The sequence below is a fragment of the Gobio gobio genome, assembly GCF_949357685.1.
Source record: "Gobio gobio genome assembly, chromosome: 21".
NCBI lineage: Eukaryota > Metazoa > Chordata > Actinopteri > Cypriniformes > Gobionidae > Gobio > Gobio gobio.
In genome coordinates this window covers 3,747,336-3,767,654 of record NC_137117.1, presented here as the reverse complement: position 1 = coordinate 3,767,654, position 20,319 = coordinate 3,747,336, and the positions used below count along the sequence as shown (strand labels likewise).

General features: G+C 44.8%; 1 protein-coding gene across 1 annotated transcript in view; it reads left to right on the top strand.

The window, feature by feature from the left end:
- Nucleotides 1-20,319, top strand: part of LOC307117669 (E3 ubiquitin-protein ligase TRIM39-like) — a 57,902-nt gene that overhangs the window by 32,387 nt on the left and 5,196 nt on the right. Inside the window, exon 4 of the mRNA XM_079802659.1 lies at nucleotides 16,317-16,695. Coding sequence (XP_079658785.1) covers nucleotides 16,317-16,695 — 379 coding nt within the window. The remainder of the gene's footprint in view (nucleotides 1-16,316; nucleotides 16,696-20,319) is intronic.

Here is a 20,319-nt window from a genome sequence, read left to right as displayed (position 1 = left end):
GACAATCTCAGGAGGTGACATTTTTTTGGAGCAAGTTTCAGGCCATGGGCTCTTAACCTTCCGAACACCATCTCCAAACGATCAAGTGCTACTTGCTAATTCGGGCCAAAGACGATCAGATTGTCTATATAACACAGAATGCTGAGAAAGTTTTGATCGCCAAAAATACTGTTCATCATCCGCATAAAGCAGCCAGGGCTATTGCAAAGACCTTGAGGTAGCCTGTTGTACTTAAACAGGCCCATAGGCGTGGTAAAGGAAGTGAATTTATGATCATCCTCATGAAGCGACATGTTGTAAAAACCTGACGTGAGGTCCATCGTACTGAACAGAGCATTACCACCAAGCGCCGCCAGGCAATCTGCTTGATGTGAAAGAGGGTGGGCATCCTTAAATGTTCTTCTGTTTAACCAACAGAAGTCAGTACAAACCCGAAGATCCCCATTCTTCTTCCACACTAAAACAAGTGGAGATGCATACTCACTTTGTTCTTTTTCCTCCATCTCCGTCAGGACCTGGTGCAGCTTCTGTTATTGGCTAGGGACTACTCACCTAAATGGAAGTCGGAACGGCCTGGGGACCGAGAGGTGGATTCTATGTATGAAGCCCGTAGCCTCTCCACAGTCAAGGTGATTTCTTGAAAAGATGTCCTCATAAGTTAAGATCAAACTGACTAATCGCTTCTTGCACTGGTCAGAAACGTCACATGACTCTACATCAAGGTCAGACAGTCCAATGGATTTTAACCTTTCACTTGCAGATGTCGACTGGGCCCTGCTGGCAGACAAACCCATGGAGCAACTGACAAGGGGAGGTATGAGTCTTTCCGCACTATCAACATCCTCAAGTGCAATGCAAGGGTATAGGTCAGCCAGTTTTGAATTCCGTCTCAGCAGCACAAGTCTCCCTGATGTGTTGATCACCTTCAAAGGGACCCATCTGTCACGCCACAACGATGTGACAAGTCTGGCCACCATGATACCTCTGGGTATCGAAAGAGAAGTGGTGGGCTCTGTCATGACAGCACTGCCTGGTGAGGAAACAGCTGATTTCAATCTCCCCCACACCAAATATTCAAAACCAGGCTCAAGACAAACAGCTGAATTGCATCTTACTGTGCCAAGTTTCTCAGGCATATCTTTACCTCTCCAGTGATTTAGTCCAGCGAGCATAGACAGAAAGCTCTCAGATTCAGGATCCATTGATGTAGGGCCAGACACAGCTCTCCAGAAACCCTCACACTTCTTGAAATGTCGCAGAATATGTTTGATGACATTAGTTCCAATTATGAGTTTGTCATGCTGGCCGGGAACCACTAAAGTAGGTACAGTCATCTTCAAGCCATAAACTTCCATGGTCAGATTGAATACGGATTTAGGCTTGAAAAGCAATCCACCACAGCCCACAAGGACTACATCAGTGCTCAGCTCACTGCTTCCATCAACTACTCCCGCTTTTCTCAGCTTCATCACAGCTGCGTCATTTAAGGTGCATGCCATTGGTCCACTATCCATCATGGCTCCCAATGTCACTTTCTCCGATTTTCACAGGTCTATAAAAGAGGCTATCGTGTCCCCCAACAACTTGCATGTTCTGATGCACAATATTTTGTTAATCAACACTGTTTTCAATCAATTGGCATACATCTTCACACTCAGTAACAACTTGGGAGTGAATTCCAAGAATGACCCTTACTGCCTCCCTCCAAATATGGGTCCACTAGTTTCCCTCCATATCGTCCCGGACAGAAGAACGTTTTGGACATTCAAGTTTTGCATGTCTAGGTGAGAAGCAAACAAAACACAACTTACCAGACATGCAGTGCGTCACTGTGCTGTGCTTGCTGTCACCGCATTCCCGGAAGTTATTTCTGCTAAAGTGCTGTTGGAACCTCGAACTGCCTCTGTGAGCGGGAACTTCACGTGTCTAAACTCTATCCATCAGCTGCTCTAACATCTCCATCATTCGTGAGAGCACTTGACCTTCAGGCTGCTGTGTATTCTGTATCACAGTTTGGACTGCAGGCAGATTTGGAGCAGGACATGGCCGACGTTGAATAGTACTGGGCTCCACCAAGAGTTCCGGCTGCTTACATGTAATTATCACCAATGATGAACTCGATATGTCCTGAGCAGCAGACTGTGGAAAACTCACATGATCATCATGCACAGTACATTCCTTGTTAAGCACTACTGAAGTGTGGCTCGTCACATACACACCAGCACGCAGAGTCCTGCACGGGTACGGGTGACCCGCGAATATTGCTGAAACGGGTGAAAAACATCCTACTATGTCGGATACGGGTGCGGGTCGGGTCGGACAAGGGAGAAACACGGGTCTAAACACGGGTTTTAAAAAGTCACGTGCAAACGAATATAGGCCTATATATAAAAATATATGCATGTATATTGTAGATGTGTTCCTAAAAATATGCATATACAAAAATATGCCTTGCCTGTATTTCAAGTTGATAAAATAATTTCAAATCCATATCAGTTTATTTGTGGCCGTGCGCCTCCCAAAAGTATCACAACCGCGCGCGCACGCGCGCGTGCTCTGCCTGCACTGCAGTCGCCGAGATGGATCCTGAGGAGTTGAAGAAAAGATAGCCACAAATGTGGAACTTCATCGCTGAGGAAGCACGCAGATAACTGTGGTAACAAACCAAGCACAAGCGGTTCTATCGAACTGTATTTTTGTTATGTTTCCTGAGTTTGTTCTCTTAATAACAGTGTCTTAGTACATTAAGCCTTGTTAAGCGTTTTTCACGTTAAGCGTTTTAGAATGTCCCGGCTGAAGTTGTCCTTGTGTTAATGGTCGTGTAATAACTTCTTTATGCTGGCAATAAACTGTTTTGTAAGTGTGTCTATAATGTGATATGCTAAACTGATTTTATTGCGGGTACGGGTCGGGTGTCGGTTCTGTTTTAAGCGGATTGGGTCGGGTGCGGATTTGATTTAGTGCTGTTGTCGGAAAACAGGTAGAATGTGGTTTTAAGCACTGCGGGTACAGGCGGGTGCGGATTTACAAAATCGGACCCGTGCAGGACTCTGCCAGCACGACCCATGTATTCTCTTTGATAGTCGTCAATCCTGCTCTGTATGTCTTTAGCTCTCCACTCATGAATAGGTTTACATCTGAACACACTAGCCAAACCAGGGTCGGGACAGTGCTTGATGAAAATTCGTGTCACCTCTTCACTCATATCAGCTAGCTGCTTTCCTTGTCTATGAAGGCCATCATTCGCCAGATCAGCAGCCTTGTTGATCCGGATACAATAATCTACTGGATTCTCTCTGGCTCTGGGAAGAGTAGAATAGAAATCTGCAAGAGGTAGGCATGAAGAAGTATCACTGAAATACTGTAGCAAAATATTGTAAATCAGATCAGGGTACTGCTGTACATCAAGCGTGCAATCACTACGCAGACTGATCTTAACGACATCTTTTGCTTTTCCAGCAAGCCTGCTCATAATTTCCTCTGCTTGTTCTGAGATGGGACATTTCTGCTTTCTTATACAAGCTTTGGTTCTATTAACCCACTCTTTTATACAATACTTGTCAGATCGGTCACCACGGAACATGTCATGTTCTGATCCCACGAGTACTGACACTTGTGGTACTATCATTGGCATAGATTGTTCTGGTATCATCTGAGATCGAGTGTGGTCAAACGAATCGCTCTGGCAGTTGTTGCTTGCATTTTCTAAGCCTGCTGAAAGTAATATTGAGACGATTGATTCTCCAATCTGTGAACCTAACTGGCCCACCCTATCTGTGAGGTGGCTAAGAGCATCCCTCTCAACGTTAGGTGTTGAAGTACAAGGGAAATCAGCTGCGGCACGCTGTAGCGTATTAGGGTTACATATATATTTAAATTAAATATTAGCTCAATAGGGAATTGTGGGTATTACTATTTAGGGATTTATGATTAATCATAACGGGTTATAATCTAATCACCAATCTCCAAAATCACCCAAAATGGGAATACCTCACCTCGGTATTTATGCAATATAATATATATATATATATATATATATGGTTAACAACAATTTATTGTAATTAACTACAGATATATCTATATTAAATAATCACAGAATAACCCCAAGGGAGTTGTTTCAAAATTCCTCTCCGTTCCGTTTAAAGAACGAGCGGAGATTCCTTATCCACTCACCAGGTCTATTCTTCCTACCCAATTTTCGGGAAGTTTATCCCTCTGGCCACAAAGGACAAACTTTCCGAGTTATGGTATTAATTAAAGCATTCAACGATGCTTATAAGAGCTCGTAGCTTAGATCTGACATTAAAGGGACTCGTGTTCCGTGAGCAAACAATGACAATCAAAACGTGAATATCATGGTTTTAATAAAGATTAATACTACGATTACATATGACTACATAAAGAATACATGTATTTACAGAATAGTGGAAAGTAAAGAGGAGGATGAGGGGAAGGGAAAGGAAAGGAAGGAGGGTAAGATCGTGTCCGATCCGACACCTTCCCAGACAAAACCATTGGAGCCAGCAAGAAATATCACCTTAAACAGGTGTACAATCTTTAAAACGCATCTAAATTTCGGTAGAATTGATACTTGCATGGTTTCTTGGTGTTGTGTAAAGCAAGATGCGTGCGTTGGCGTTTCTCAGAGAGTTTGCGCGCTGAAGCGTTCTCTCCGTTTGGTTCTTCCAGAGCTTCGTTGGTCCGCGGGACTTTTAAAGGTGTCGTCTTGGAGGGAAAGTTCATCTCGTCCAGCTAAGTGCGTCCGCTGACTGCGTCGCGGAACGTGTCGATCTTCAAAGGAAACATCAGCTTGGCTGGACCGCGCCGGCTCGCAGGTCGAAAACCCGCGAGCCGCGCTGATGAGATGGGAGGAAAAGGGAATTTGTCTCGTCCGGGGTCCTTGCAAGGTGACTGAGCAACAATGTGTAGGTGTTTCTGTCCTTTAACGTCCATTAACTACGCCCACTTTCCCGGCGGCAACCAATCGTTGGTGTGCATTTCAGGCGGGAGAGAGTTTCTTTGTTCGGACTTTATTACTCAATGGAATGTTCTCGCTGGGAGCCAGAATTAGTAAAGTTTCACTCCAAAGACCTAACCATACTAGTGGTACGTCTCATAATCATATACTTTGTACCATTGACTGAGACAGAGAAAGAGGAGCATTTAGACATCAGACATGCCTGGGTTTACAGACATGAAGGCAGTGCATCTTCTATACAGAGCGATTTGGAGCGTTTAAGATCGCTCTTACATCACACAAGCATAAGAAATATAGGGAGCATGCATACACTTAAGAAATCATCATATATGTAATTTCTGGGATAGTTTAATTAAAGGCTAAATAGAGGGGAATGCTTGTGTGTGGGTGTGTGTGTGTGTGTGTGTGTGTGTGTGTGTGTGTGTGTGTGTGTGTGTGTGTGTGTATTAGAGTCACACGACCCATGGCCCCTCCAGACTGAAGGGTGAGGGAACTGTTCTGGCTGATTAACATCTGATTGAAGTTCAGAAAGGGCCATCACTAACTATTCTGGTCAGGCTCTAGCTGGTCATTAAACAGTCGGAGGCGCCATTTGTCCCAGTCAGGTTGGAGCCAGTGGGGCAGAAATTTAATTTATATGCAGAGCTGTTTGGAGGAAAGCATCTCTGATCACTTTGATCCTAGCTGGGAGACACTCCAGACGCTACATTCCCATTTTGTCATGTGACGAGGTCCGAGTGACCTCGTCGGATGACAGTTGTCATTTCGGTTGGATGGCAGGTGGATCATGGTGGTCGAGTGGCAGGTGGATCATGATGGTCGGATGGCAGGTGGATCATGGTGGTCGAGTGGCAAGTGGTCTCTACTTGTTCTCAGCCTTTGGTTCCTCAGGCTGAGAGTCCATCACGATGAGATTTGGCATTGTCTCTGTCTTGGTACCTCCCTTCCGTGGGTTTCGTTTGAATCCCAGGAGGAGAGAGGCCGTGTTCTTGGTCATGGGCTCTCGCATGTCGTGGACCCTCTTGAATAGGATGAAAGCCAGGCCCAGTGTTAGCGTGTAGCATAATGCTGTAGCAAGGTAAAGAGCTGTGTCAATTGGCTAGGACCCCCTTTCTCAATCTTTAGTTCCAGTTCTGGATCTAGAGTGAAGTTGTGATTCTTGAAGAAGGATGGGGTTTCCAGCTCTGACCAGTGCTCTTCACTTGGGAGGTATTACGATGCCAGATCATCAAGGTGGAGGATGGCACCCTTTGGTACGTGAATCCACACACTCTGGTCGTTTGTGTCCCCTGGAGTGATGGTCACTCCACGGCAGATAAGGCAGGCAGTAGCCAAGTTCAGGTCTCTGACCTTGTGCAACAGGTGTCGAGGCAGCAGGTGCCATGACGGTGCGTCACCTGTCATCCTGAAGTCCGTCTGTGTGGCGCAGGTTTCTGCTTGTGGTCTCAGGAAGTGGTAAGGGGTCTGTGTGGCCTGAAGAGGGTTTCAGACTGACCTAGTGCTGGTGACAGGAGGGAAGCAGGTAGTTGTTAGCCTCTCAGTCACGAGAAGTCAGAAGGATCGGAGTTCTGCTCTGCTTCTTGTGGCAGTGCTGTTGTGAGCTTGCCTGAGCTGTGTGTGGCAAGGAGTTGGAAGCTTGTCCTTTGCAGTCCTCATCTGGTGAGTCCTGTTCAGGGGCTATTTTGCTGGTGTCAGCAGCTCCTGTGACCCTGAGATAGTAGTGTCCAGCTGTCCCTGTGCAGCCTCCGCTTGACACCTGCGTGAAGGGTTTGGCAGAGGGCGTTGTTGTCGACGGCTGTGGGACATCCTGTGGTGTGCGCAGGGTGGACGCGCTGTCTTCCGTGGCTCCGCCCAGTGGCTTGTCTGGTACTTGGCGTTTGCCATAGTGACAGTTCTGCATGTGTTTGATCTGTCCAGCTGCTCTCATGGTTCAACAGCTGTCTGAGCCACTTCAGGTGTAGTTTGTCAATGTGCTGGTGAGCAGTGTAAGTTCTGACAAAACTAGAGTCTCTTGTTTGATGCAGCAGGGTCGTCTGACACCCAGTCACAAGTTCAAAAGTAGACACATGAGTTGATTCATGCGGGGTGGCTCTGATGGTCATGAGCACCAATGGACGTTTCACATCCCAGTCTTTCTGGTTGGCAGACACATACTTTCTCAGCATGCTGGCTGGTGACAACTTGGGCAGTGGGCTTTCACCCCCCTTTTGAGCTTGGAACTCTTGGCTGGGGGTTTCTTGTCCCACTTGTCAGGGGAAACTGTGTGGTGCGTGTTTCCCCTTGCTGTTCACTATGCGATGTACATGTGAACTTCAGTTCTCTGTGAACAGTTTCAAGTTCTTTGTCTTGAATAGTCTTTTTTTTTTGTTTTTTTTTTAACCAAATCTTGGACCTTGGCATGGGCGTTTGCAAGTGGGTTTCACAAGCTTTGGCCTTGCTGTTTCTTTCTTTCAGTTCAATCTTTGCTCTTGTTAGGAGAGCTTCACCTCGTTGGAGTTTTTCTTTTGGTTCCTCTTCGGATTCTTTCTCCAACTGCTCTCTGTGCTTGTCTCCACACGAAGTTCTGCCGGGGCATTTTGGAGTCTCTCAACTTCCTCCCGAAGTTGTAGGTCCGTTCCGTCCTTCCGTCCGCGTCGGTCCTGGGTCTCGAGGAGTAGCTGATCTAATCGACTCTGCGCGTGGTCCTGGTTCCTACGGGCCTCCTCGGCATGGAGCTTCAACGCTGCCGTTCTTGGCTCAGGGGCTGCAGGTCACCGTGGCTTTAGGCAGGAACGCAGTCGTCCTGGTGCTCGATCAGGTCTCGACGTGATCCCAGTGGCGGTGGGGCTGGATGAACGGGACACACCGCTTACTGTGGGCAAGAGAGAGACAACACAAAAGAGGCCAATGCAAGTCCGTATAGGGTGTAGTGCTTATAGCCATATGTGACTATTTAATTGTGTGTGCAATTTTGGACTAACTGGTGCAGACAGTTAGTGGAATCTAGGCCGTGCACCTGTTGTCTTGGCCGTGAGCGGCCAGGTGGGGCCGATTTGTGTGGGTGAGTGCCGGATTTAAATAACAATTTTGACAGTGCGGTAGCCTAGTGGGTCATTTACTGACACTGGCTGCTGATCGTCAATCTATTATTCAGCTTTCCTTGATGGCTCTCATAGGTTCTGTCTTTAGGTGAACTGGAAGAAACTAAACAACAGAATAGTAGAGTAGAAAAGAAAAGGGCGAAATATCCAAGAATACTAAGAAGGCACGAAATAAAACAGAATGAGAACATGAGAAGAGATAGATATGGGAAGGCTCTAAGCTTAATACCAATGCTAGGGTTTATGACAGGGCCAACGAGTGAGGGGGCGCTGTTGAGCTATAAAGCCTAGGGGAAAGGTATGGCTTACAAAAAAAAGAAAGGTGTGGCCAAACACTTAAGTGACCGGGAATATGTATATTCTAGGGCTTGCAATAAGTGAATGGGCTTATTTAACTTACTATGCCTGGGGTGAATCGGGGTCGCTTCAGGTGAGAACCGATGGTGAGGTCAATCTCGCCGGCCGTCCCTGGACACTCGACCGCGGTGTTCCCAGATCCTCGTCCCTTGGTACCACGGTGCGCCCACTCAAACAGCGTGTGACTTTTAGCATGACTGGGCAGCACTCAGGTAAGTTTGGTCAACGGCCAGACTGAAGGGTTGAAATTGGGTTTCCTCTGAAATCCCTTTGGAGTCCAAACGGAGGATCAGAGTAATTAACCAAGATGCCCTTGAGCGGTTCAGTTGGACTCGTTGACTTCTCCCTGGAGTGCCCGAAATGCTTAGTCTGCTGCGTGCCGCCGCCAATGGTACGGAGACAGGTGTCTGCGATTCACACACGACCGGTGTCAGTTACGCAGGCCAGGTGACTCCACTCACCGGAACCCAGCCAGAAGACAACCGGAAATTCACCACAAGCACTAGGGGAGGTACTACCTGTAAATATATAAATGGCTAACAAGGAAAACGTGACATCAGCTTAGCTTAAACTTGTTTGAACCAAATTCAAATAATTCTGTAAAGTGAGTGAGGTAAAAGACTATTCAATAAATAGTACTAAAACATAAAATGATGATAATGTTGGTAATTATCAGAACAACCTTGAAAAAGGGAGAAATAGAATTAATTAAATTAATCTATTCAGAAATGGAGCCAAAGGAGAAGAGAGAGAGGAGAGCCAACTTATGAGAGTGCCCAACAGGGGGCGTGCTACTGATAAGTGGCTGTCGCAGGCTGAAAAGAGAAGGCTTAATTTAAATTCAGGTTCAAACTTGCTTAAACCAAAATTTAAATAAGTGCAGGGTATCAGACTGGTATGAAATGGAAGAAACCAATTGATAAACAAATAACAATAAAAAGGAAAGAAAAGAACAGACAAGCAAAAATAACTCAAATTGAAACAATGAGAAAGAAAGGGAAACTGACTTAGCAGGAGATGTCACAAAAGGGGCCTATTCCCCTTAGGTAGCATCACTGGCTGAAAGGAGAACTTAATTTAAATTCAAATTCAAACTTTGTTTAAACCAAATTTAAATAAGTGTGAGAAGTCATTGAACCCGAAAGATTGAATGATACCAAACAATAGCAATAACAGGAAATAAATGAAAATAATTATAATAGTAAACAAATAAAATAACGAGAGTTCGCTTGAGAGAGTTTAATAAGGCAAACATCTGCAGACGTCCACAAGATGGCGTAGTGGAGTCAGGCGTGGGTAATTTGAGAGGTGCAGCACACCTAGCGGGCTGCCCCCTTGTGTTACTCGGAGGTATTACACTACCCAAAATTAGGTGATTATGAAGCTTGAGCGTCCGACAATGGGGAGGGTCCAGCTTCCTAACGCAGCAATTTAACTGCAATCACAAGTGTGAAGAGAATTTGTTTTCAAATTTCCTTTTTGCCAATTTTGAAGCACAGAGTGTGTGGACGGATTTATTTACCGCATATACACACAAATGTAGAACAGAGCATTTTCTCTGCAACAAATTTTAACGTGATCAAGGTTAAAATAAAATACTCCCATTCACACATCAAGCAGATACTGGCCAGCTGTTTTTTTCTGGTTGATTTGTGCAAGGTGTGCGTTCTGGTTAGCTATGCCAAAACTCCACCTAAGGGGGTGAGATCGCTAGCGATTGATAAGGCCTTTTACAAAACGAATAAGAGGAATACGCTCAAATCGTCATCACGCTGAGAGAAGATTTCTTCGTTCTCACAGGTGGCATCACGCACAGGTGGCATCACGCACAGGTGGCATCACGCTGAAAGAAGATTTCTTCGTTCTAACAGGTGGCATCACGCACAGGTGGCATCACGCACAGGTGGCATCACGCTGAAAGAAGATTTCTTCGCTCTAACAGGTGGGATTGATAATATTAAAATGTTCTGCAAAAGAAGTTTTTTTCCCTTTACAGAGACAGTTTTAATATTATGAACTGCAGTTTCTTTTTAACAATTAACAGTGACCAAAATGTTTGACCAAAATAGACGCTGTTAACATAGGACTAACTGAAATGAGCTTTGGGCTTTTCAGTTACAGATACGCGAGTTCGCGATTGCGACTTGTCTCACTGAAGCGCGCATATAAGACAATAATTAACACAAATGATATACGCATAAAATTGACAAAGTTGCTCACAAAACAGAGTTTAGAATGTGCCCGCATTCTCCACCAAAATATGTAGCGTATTAGGGTTACATATATATTTAAATTAAAAATTAGCTCAATAGGGAATTGTGGGTATTAATATTTAGGGATTTATGATTAATCATAACGGGTTATAATCTAATCACCAATCTCCAAAATCACCCAAAATGGGAATACCTCACCTCTGTATTTATGCAATATAATATATATATATATATATGGTTAACAACAATTTATTGTAATTAACTACAGATATATCTATATTAAATAATCACAGAATAACCCCAAGGGAGTTGTTTCAAAATTCCTCTCCGTTCCGTTTAAAGAACGAGCGGAGATTCCTTATCCACTCACCAGGTCTATTCTTCCTACCCAATTTTCGGGAAGTTTATCCCTCTGGCCACAAAGGACAAACTTTCCGAGTTATGGTATTAATTAAAGCATTCAACGATGCTTATAAGAGCTCGTAGCTTAGATCTGACATTAAAGGGACTCGTGTTCCGTGAGCAAACAATGACAATCAAAACGTGAATATCATGGTTTTAATAAAGATTAATACTACGATTACATATGACTACATAAAGAATACATGTATTTACAGAATAGTGGAAAGTAAAGAGGAGGATGAGGGGAAGGGAAAGGAAAGGAAGGAGGGTAAGATCGTGTCCGATCCGACACCTTCCCAGACAAAACCATTGGAGCCAGCAAGAAATATCACCTTAAACAGGGGTACAATCTTTAAAACGCTTCTAAATTTCGGTAGAATTGATACTTGCATGGTTTCTTGGTGTTGTGTAAAGCAAGATGCGTGCGTTGGCGTTTCTCAGAGAGTTTGCGCGCTGAAGCGTTCTCTCCGTTTGGTTCTTCCAGAGCTTCGTTGGTCCGCGGGACTTTTAAAGGTGTCGTCTTGGAGGGAAAGTTCATCTCGTCCAGCTAAGTGCGTCCGCTGACTGCGTCGCGGAGCGCGTCGATCTTCAAAGGAAACATCAGCTTGGCTGGACCGCGCCGGCTCGCAGGTCGAAAACCCGCGAGCCGCGCTGATGAGATGGGAGGAAAAGGGAATTTGTCTCGTCCGGGGTCCTTGCAAGGTGACTGAGCAACAATGTGTAGGTGTTTCTGTCCTTTAACGTCCATTAACTACGCCCACTTTCCCGGCGGCAACCAATCGTTGGTGTGAATTTCAGGCGGGAGAGAGTTTCTTTGTTCGGACTTTATTACTCAATGGAATGTTCTCGCTGGGAGCCAGAATTAGTAAAGTTTCACTCCAAAGACCTAACCATACTAGTGGTACGTCTCATAATCATATACTTTGTACCATTGACTGAGACAGAGAAAGAGGAGCATTTAGACATCAGACATGCCTGGGTTTACAGACATGAAGGCAGTGCATCTTCTATACAGAGCGATTTGGAGCGTTTAAGATCGCTCTTACATCACACAAGCATAAGAAATATAGGGAGCATGCATACACTTAAGAAATCATCATATATGTAATTTCTGGGATAGTTTAATTAAAGGCTAAATAGAGGGGAATGCTTGTGTGTGTGTGTGTGTGTGTGTGTGTGTGTGTGTGTGTGTGTGTGTGTGTGTGTGTGTGTGTGTGTGTGTGTGTGTGTGTGTGTGTGTGTATTAGAGTCACACGACCCATGGCCCCTCCAGACTGAAGGGTGAGGGAACTGTTCTGGCTGATTAACATCTGATTGAAGTTCAGAAAGGGCCATCACTAACAATTCTGGTCAGGCTCTAGCTGGTCATTAAACAGTCGGAGGCGCCATTTGTCCCAGTCAGGTTGGAGCCAGTGGGGCAGATATTTAATTTATATGCAGAGCTGTTTGGAGGAAAGCATCTCTGATCACTTTGATCCTAGCTGGGAGACACTCCAGACGCTACAACGCCCAACAGGGGAATTATTTGTAGTTAAATTTAAACCACAACCCCCACTGTGGTCAGTTTGAGACCTTGACTGTCCCACCCCTCTTCTGCCACTTTCACTGAAAACCTAACCATTGCCAGAAGCACCCACAAGCCAACCACCCCTCCCTCTGGGAAAACCAGTGGCTTCCATGAATGTCCTATCCATATCAGCGTCACAATCATTAGTTTCAGGCATTATTCAGTCACTGTTCCTTACAAGCAATAAGAAAATGAATATATAAAATATAATTCAAACAGTGGAAATATTTGACACTGAAACAACACTCCAACGATCCAAAGAGTCACAGCACCAGTGTAACGATTGTAGTTTCCAATGTGGCCTTTACTCATCCACACAACCGTCACAAACGACGCCAACAAAACTCTGGTTGTCTGTTCTTTTATTCTCCATAGCAATGTTCTGAGGAATACATTAAAATGTATTAAATTGGTGGCAAACACTGCAAACATAAACCACCACAGGAGTGTCAGCCATTTTTGCTGAACTCCATACAACTTATAACAATTCCATGTTAACAAAATAAACAAACATGAAAAATCACATACCTGAGGAATACATTAAAATTTATTAAATTGGTTGCAAACACTGCAGACATAAACCACTGAAATCAGAAAAACAAAATGAACAAACTCTCTCTTTAAGAGAAACGGTGTTCAGTATGAGATACGAGGCACAACGTTAATTAATCAAAGTTTACATCGGACATATAAACCCATCCGACTACATTTGTTGATATAATCACTACAAACGTTTACATTTGAATCAAAATCGTATGAAACACTAATCACATTTGTATACCCAATACACAGAAGAGAGAAGAAACACGTTTAAGTTACCCACCGCTGTGTCAGCCATTTTCTGCTGAACTACGGTAGGCACACAAGGACAAAATACTGAATGTCTGCTATGCGATAACCACTAGGGGGCACTAAAACACCATTTGATTTATTTTAACCTCTAATTTCATGTAATTAAACACCATGAATACATTTAGAATTAATTTTCTTTTAAACTCTGTTGGAATGGAAAAATGCTTCTAGTCTCGTCAGTCAATGAATTACATAAATCAAGTAAATTAAAATTTAATTTCAAAACAACCAAATTTAAAATATATATATATTAAATATTAAAAATAAAGTTGAATGTGCATCACATGATATTACTTGGATTCTTGGATTAAGAATAAACAGATCTGGCACTGCTATTCTCTCGTCTTGTAATTGTGAGTGTGCGGTATGCTCTTCCATCCATGTGAGTTGTTTTGTGTGCGGAGCGATGTGTTCGAATTAAGACACTTCAGTCTAGTTTGGTTTCCGTTCTGTGTCTGGGTTTGGACAATCATGATCCATGTGTTTGTCTTCTGTTGTGAGCGCACGGGACGAGCATTTGCTGATTCTCTGTGCGCTCTGTCTTGTTGTGTGAGCTCTGCAGTTTTGAGTTCGCTCTGGGCATATGCTCTTCTGTTCGCATGTGTTGTGTTCTGTGTAGCACCTGGTTCGTGTTTACATCAGCTGCGTGTTCACACAAGGCATAACACGAAAAAAAATAAGGCCAAATAAAACGAGCATGTGCGACACATCAAGAAAGCAATGAATGTTCTCATTAGCTGTTCCTTGTGATTTCAGTATTGTGCCAGTTCGTTGTCTAACATTCCTTGTGTCCTAATCCCTGATGCCATGTCATGTCCTGCTACCAAGTCTCTGACCAGTCCCGTTTTCCCCCACAGATGGAAAAGACAGACGCTTCCATTTAGGAGCCAAGCCCTGGAAGAATACACATATGGGACCCCCTCTGGGTCACTACATATGGGCACCCAGCCTAGCACCGGTGCTCATGAATACAACAGCTGAAGGCCTGGTGCCAGAAGCTCAGTCACGTCCGACTGCCGAGGGTGATGAAGGAGCTCAACAGGCTTTGCCCAACAGGGAACTCTCTGGAGCAATATGAGTGCATGTCTTGGCGCAGCAAGTCTACACTAAGTCGGGGCCTCTCTGTGTCTTCTACCCGTTTGAGTTGAGAACACAGGAGATTATATATCCTTCTACACAATGGCTATCTAGCAAACATGTTGGATGTCTCCCAGCCCGCAGCTCTACATATATCTGTCAGCAAGGCATCACGTGCCAGTGCCCTGGGGGATGCAACACTTGTACAGTGAGTTCTCAACCTGAGCGGGCAGGGCACGCCTTGGCTTTGATGAGCCAAAGTGATGGCATCCACTATCCAGTGGGCCATCCTCTGCTTGGAGACAGAAAAAGAGCTGCTCTGAGGTCCTAAAGCTTTGTGTTCTGTCCAAGAACAGTCGCAGGCTGTGGACAGGACAGAGCAAAGCCAGGGCTGAGTCTGCGCTTGCAGGTTCACCACCTGGTTCTTGAAAAGAGTGGTTGGAACCTTGGGCACATAGCCAGGCCGGGGTCTCAATACCACGTGGGTGTCACCCGGCCTGAAAAATGCCTGCTGGTATCCCTACCCTCTTGATAGAGGCCAGTGCAATCAGAAGCTAAGTCTTCATAGACAGAATTTTGTCTAAATGCTCAAATGTGGCATTCTGAAGTGTAAGACCCAGAGTAAGGTCCCAGGAGGGTATGTAGGGAGGACAAGGAGGATTTAATCGTCTCACCTCCATAAGGAACTGACGACCAGGTCATGCTTCCCGACCAACTTACCTCCTATGGGGTCGTGATATGCAGATATTGCGGCAGCATACACTTTGAGGGTAGAGGGAGACAGACTTCACTACATCTACACTACAAGCACAGCACTGATCGAACATCTTTGGGGGTCTTCTTGGAGAAGAACATCACTCGACGAACAGGTTCCACTTAAATGTGTAAGTGTGTCTCGTAGATGGTGCCCAAGCCGAAGTGATGGTGTTAACTAACTCTTGGGGTAAGTCACCTAGAACCTCCATCCAGGGACCAGACATGTAGTTTCCAGAGGTCTGGACGCGGGTGCCACAGGGTGCCCCATCTCTGAGAAAGTAGATCCTTTCTAAGAGGAATCTGCCAGGGAGAGACTGTAGCGAGAAGCATCAGTTCTGGGAACCCGGTCCAGTTGGGCCAATAGGATGCAACTAGCAAGACCTGCTCCTCGGTCTCCCAGGGTCTGTGCGAGTAGGCTCACTGGGAACGCATATTTGCGCAGGCCCTGGGGCCCTCGTGAGAACTCGTCGGCCACACGATTGAGCACACTGGGAACATGAATTGCCCAAATCGACCTCAGCTGCTTCTGACTCCAGAGGAGGAGATGGCGGGTGAGTTGTGACATGTGACCGGAGCGTAGACCAACTTGTTGGTTGATGTATGCAACAGTTGCAGTGTCGCAATTGCCTCGAGTTGCTAGCAGGTTTTAACCTTCAAAATAGATTCCTATTAGTAGATCAGTCCGGTATGGCGACATATGTGACGGACTGAAAGGGAACATCATTTCCCCAGTTCTCGCCTCATCCCTTACCCCAACCCTGACAAACATTTGTCAAATACTAGCATTAAATGTTTAGGTACTTACATCTTACTCCTCACTCTTTCACCATTAAAAACTGAAGCTCCTTGCTCAAATTCTGTGAGCACTGCCTTCTTTTTTATAATTTGATTTGACTGATTTGATTGTCCATCTCAGTCATTTTGACATTGATGAGCTTAATAATGTAATTTTTCCCAATTGGGGGGTGGGGAACACAGATAAAGAGAAATCATTCAGTGTTGAGCTCTTCTCTAATCTAATCCAATCCATTTAGAGATGTCAGTCTGAGCAGCTGAAGATGATGGAGGAACAGCAGAAAGCAGCAGAGAAACAGGCTGAAGATCTCATTAAAGAGCTGCAGCAGGAAAACACTGAGCTGAAGAGGAGAAACACTGAGCTGCAGCAGGAAAACACTGAGCTGAAGAGGAGAAACACTGAGCTGGAGAGGAGAACCACTGAGCTCCAGAGGAGAAACACTGAGCTGGAGAAGGACAACACTGAGCTGAAGAGAAGAAGCAATGAGCTGCAGAGGAGAAACACTGAGCTGGAGCAGGACAACACTGAGCTGCAGATGAGAAACACTGAGCTGCAGAGGAGAAACACTGAGCTGGAGCAGGAAATCGCTGAGCTGAAGAGGAGAAACATTCAAACTGGTATGTGAATATCCAATTCAGGGTTTTTGTCAGTCACTAAGATTTTTTTTAATTTTTTTTTTTTAAGAAAAGTGTAAAGTTTTAAGCATCTGTGATGTGCTGGTGATTGCCACTTTATAAAATCACTTAAAGTTATATCTTCAACTCATGTCATTACCAGTTAAAGAAATATGTGAATTTTAGTGACATGTAAAGCACGTCATGTGCTTTACATGTCACTAGAGTTCACATGATACTTCTTTAAAAAACTATCCCTGTACAAACTCTGTGAATACAGAGAAACTAACAGGAGAAGGGGCTCTATAGCCCCTCCCAGATTTCAGCGGCTCAAACTGGCTGAAGAGAGGATGGGAGATATCTCCTTGCCTTCTTCCTTGCCCTTTCTGTTAAAAGTTGTGTTTAGGACTTCTGGGGTTTATTTTACTTGCCATTGACACAATTCTAGAAAGTTTATTCTTAAATCTACAATTTATGTGACCATACCAGGGAGAGAGCTGAAATGTTGGAACACTCTTAACAATAGATTTACACACAAGTTCTGAGATGCTGACTAATACTGAGGCCACTGAGTTTTTTGAGAAGATAGAGAAAACTTTCACAGTTTTAGTTTCAGACACAATATCTCACAAAATTTGATATACAGCGTAATGCTGTCCGTAAATTTATCAGCATTCCTGGCAGGATTGAAAGAAAATGTCCCAGCTAGTCTCCTCGATGCAGTCCATCTTTACACCTGTCAGAACACACCAGTATTTGCTTGGTGACAGGATTCATTCTCTTCATTACAGCCTTCATTACAATGAACACACAAAGCCCTCCAATGGATTTAAGTGAGCTATGCTCGTCTCTGTCCACTCGTATTTTTGCATACCCTGTTTGGCACGAGGTGTCATGATGATCTTTGAGCCAAGTTTCTGTTGGGCAAATGAGGTTGCTCTGTCTGAATTCACAATCAAGTTCAGCCCCCTAGCATAAGTTAATCTAGTTTGTTGCTTACCGAACGCACGTTTGACAGGGTAATGACATGTAAAGGAAGCCTGAGTAATAGAGTAATATCCATAGTGGTGTGAAATTCATGGGATACAGGGTTAAATAACATTTCCAGCAAGTGTAATCCACATCAGATGAAAATAACAAGCAGACAAGTTTTGGGACGCCTGCCTTTACATGCATATGAACTTTAATGACATCCCATTCTTAATCGTATGGTTTAATATGGAGTTGGCCCACCCTTTGCTGCTCTAACAGCTTCAACTCTTCTGGGAAGGCTTTCCTCAAGGTTTAGGAGTGTGTTTATGGGAATTTTTGGCAACCGCCAAACCCAGACTCGTCCATGGAATTGGCAGAAAGAGAAGCGTGATTGGTCACTCAGAGAACACATCTCCACTGCTCTAGAGTCCAGTGGCGGCGTGCTTTACCCCACCTCATCCCACGCTTTGCATTGCACTTAGTGATGTAAGGCTTAGATGAGCTGCTCGGCCATGGAAACCCATTCCATGAAGCTCTCTACACAAAGTTTGGAGGTCAGTAGCTATTGACTTTGCAGAAAGTTGGCGACTTCTGGGCACTGTGACCCTCAGCATGCGCTGAGTAGTGGCAACCTCAGGTGGCAACCTATCACGGTACAACGCTTAAGTTCACTGAGCTCCTGAGAGCAACCCATTCTTTCACAAATGTTTGTAGAAGCGTCTGCATGCCTAGTGCTTGATTTATACACCTGTGGCCATGAAGTGACTGAACACCTGAATTCAGTGATTTGGAGGAGTGTGCCAATACTTTTGGCAATATAGTGTAGCATTACATTTCATGTTCCTTGCAGCTAATTCATTACGGTGTAAAAGTTTTCCTGGTATTGATAGCTTCTCAGTGCAGCAGTGCTATTATTCACCTGAGCATTAGAGGGCACTCTGGTTAAAAACTGCTAGAGCTTACCTACTTAAAGGAACAGAGAAGAATAAACAATAGGAAATTGATTCTCAACCTTCATGGAGACACTTACCTCAGAATCAGAATCAGAAATAACTTTATTGCCAAGTCTGCTTGCACACACAAGGAATTTTTCTTGGTGCTGAAGCTTCCAGTGCACATATACAATACAAACACAACAAGAACATAGTAACACAAATTCTAAGAATAAAAATATGAAAAATAGTATAAAAAATATAAGGTCACAGTTACGTTTAGTCAGATTAAACATTTACAGATTATGAACATATTTACAGTATTTGAGTAGCATGAATATATAAATATAAATAATCTTCCCCTAGCTTCTTCCCCACTCTGGAAGAGTACAGGTCCTGGAGGGTTGGCAGGGGACCACCAATAATCCTCTCCGCATTCCGGATTGTGCGTTGTAGTCTCTTGATGTCAGATTTGGTAGCTGAACCAAACCAGACAGTGATGGAAGTGCATAACAGACTCAATGACAGCCGAGTAGAACTGAATCAGCAGCTTTTGTGGGAGGTTGAACTTCCTCAGCTGACGAAGGAAGTACAGTCTCTGCTGGGCCTTTTTCACAATGGAGTCAATGTGATTGTCCCACTTCAGGTCCTGAGAGATGGTAGTGCCCAGGAACCTGAATGACTCCACTGCTTCCACAGTGCTGTTCATGATGGTGAGTCGGGGGAGAGCTGGGCTGTTCCTCCTGAAGTCCACTATCATCTCCACCGTTTTGAGGGTGTTGAGCTCAAGGTTGTTATAACCGCACCAGACTCGTCACCGTTTTGGATGAGGCCGATGACAGTGGTGTCGTCTGCAAATTTCAGGAGCTTCACAGAGGGGTCTTTAGAAGTGCAGTCATTGGTGTACAGGGAGAAGAGCAGTGGGGAGAGAACACACCCCTCGGGGGCGGCAGTGCTGGTAGTGAGAGTCCTGGATGTTAGTTTCCCCAGTCTCACGAGCTGTTGTCGGTCTGTCAGGAAGCTGGAGATCCACTGATATATTGAGGATGGCATGGAGAGCTGGGTCAGTTTAGCTGAGAGAAGATCAGGCCGAACTGAAGTCCACAAATAAGATCCCAAGTCTGTCGAGATGTTGCAGGATAAAATGCAGTCCCATGTTGACTGCATCATCCACAGGCCTGTTTGCTCTGTAGGCAAATTGAAGAGGATCGAGCAAGGGTCCAGTGATGTCCTTCAGGTGGGCCAGAACCAGTCTTTTAAACGACTTCATGACCACAGAAGTGAGAGCGACAGTTCTGTAGACATTAAGTCCAGTGATTTGGGGTTTTTTTGGGGACAGAAATGATAGTGGACCGTTTGAAGCAGCAGGGAACTTCACACTGCTCCAATGATCTGTTGAAGATCTGCGTGAAGACTGGGGCCAGTTGGTCAGCGCAGGCTTTCAAACAGGCAGATGAGATGCCGTCTGGGCCCGAAGCTTTCCTAGTCTTCTGTTTTTTGAAGACTCGGCTCACATCCTCCACACAGACCTTAAGTTCAGGTTGGATGGCAGGAGGGGGGAGGAGAGGGGGTGCAGGAGGTGATGGGGGACGTGTGAATTGCAGATCAGAGCGGGTGTGTGGTGTGAGACTGGGCTTTTCAAATCTGCAGTAAAAAGCATTAAGCTCATCGGCCAGTTGTTGATTCTCAGCAGATCGGGGGGATGGTGACTTGTAATAGGTGA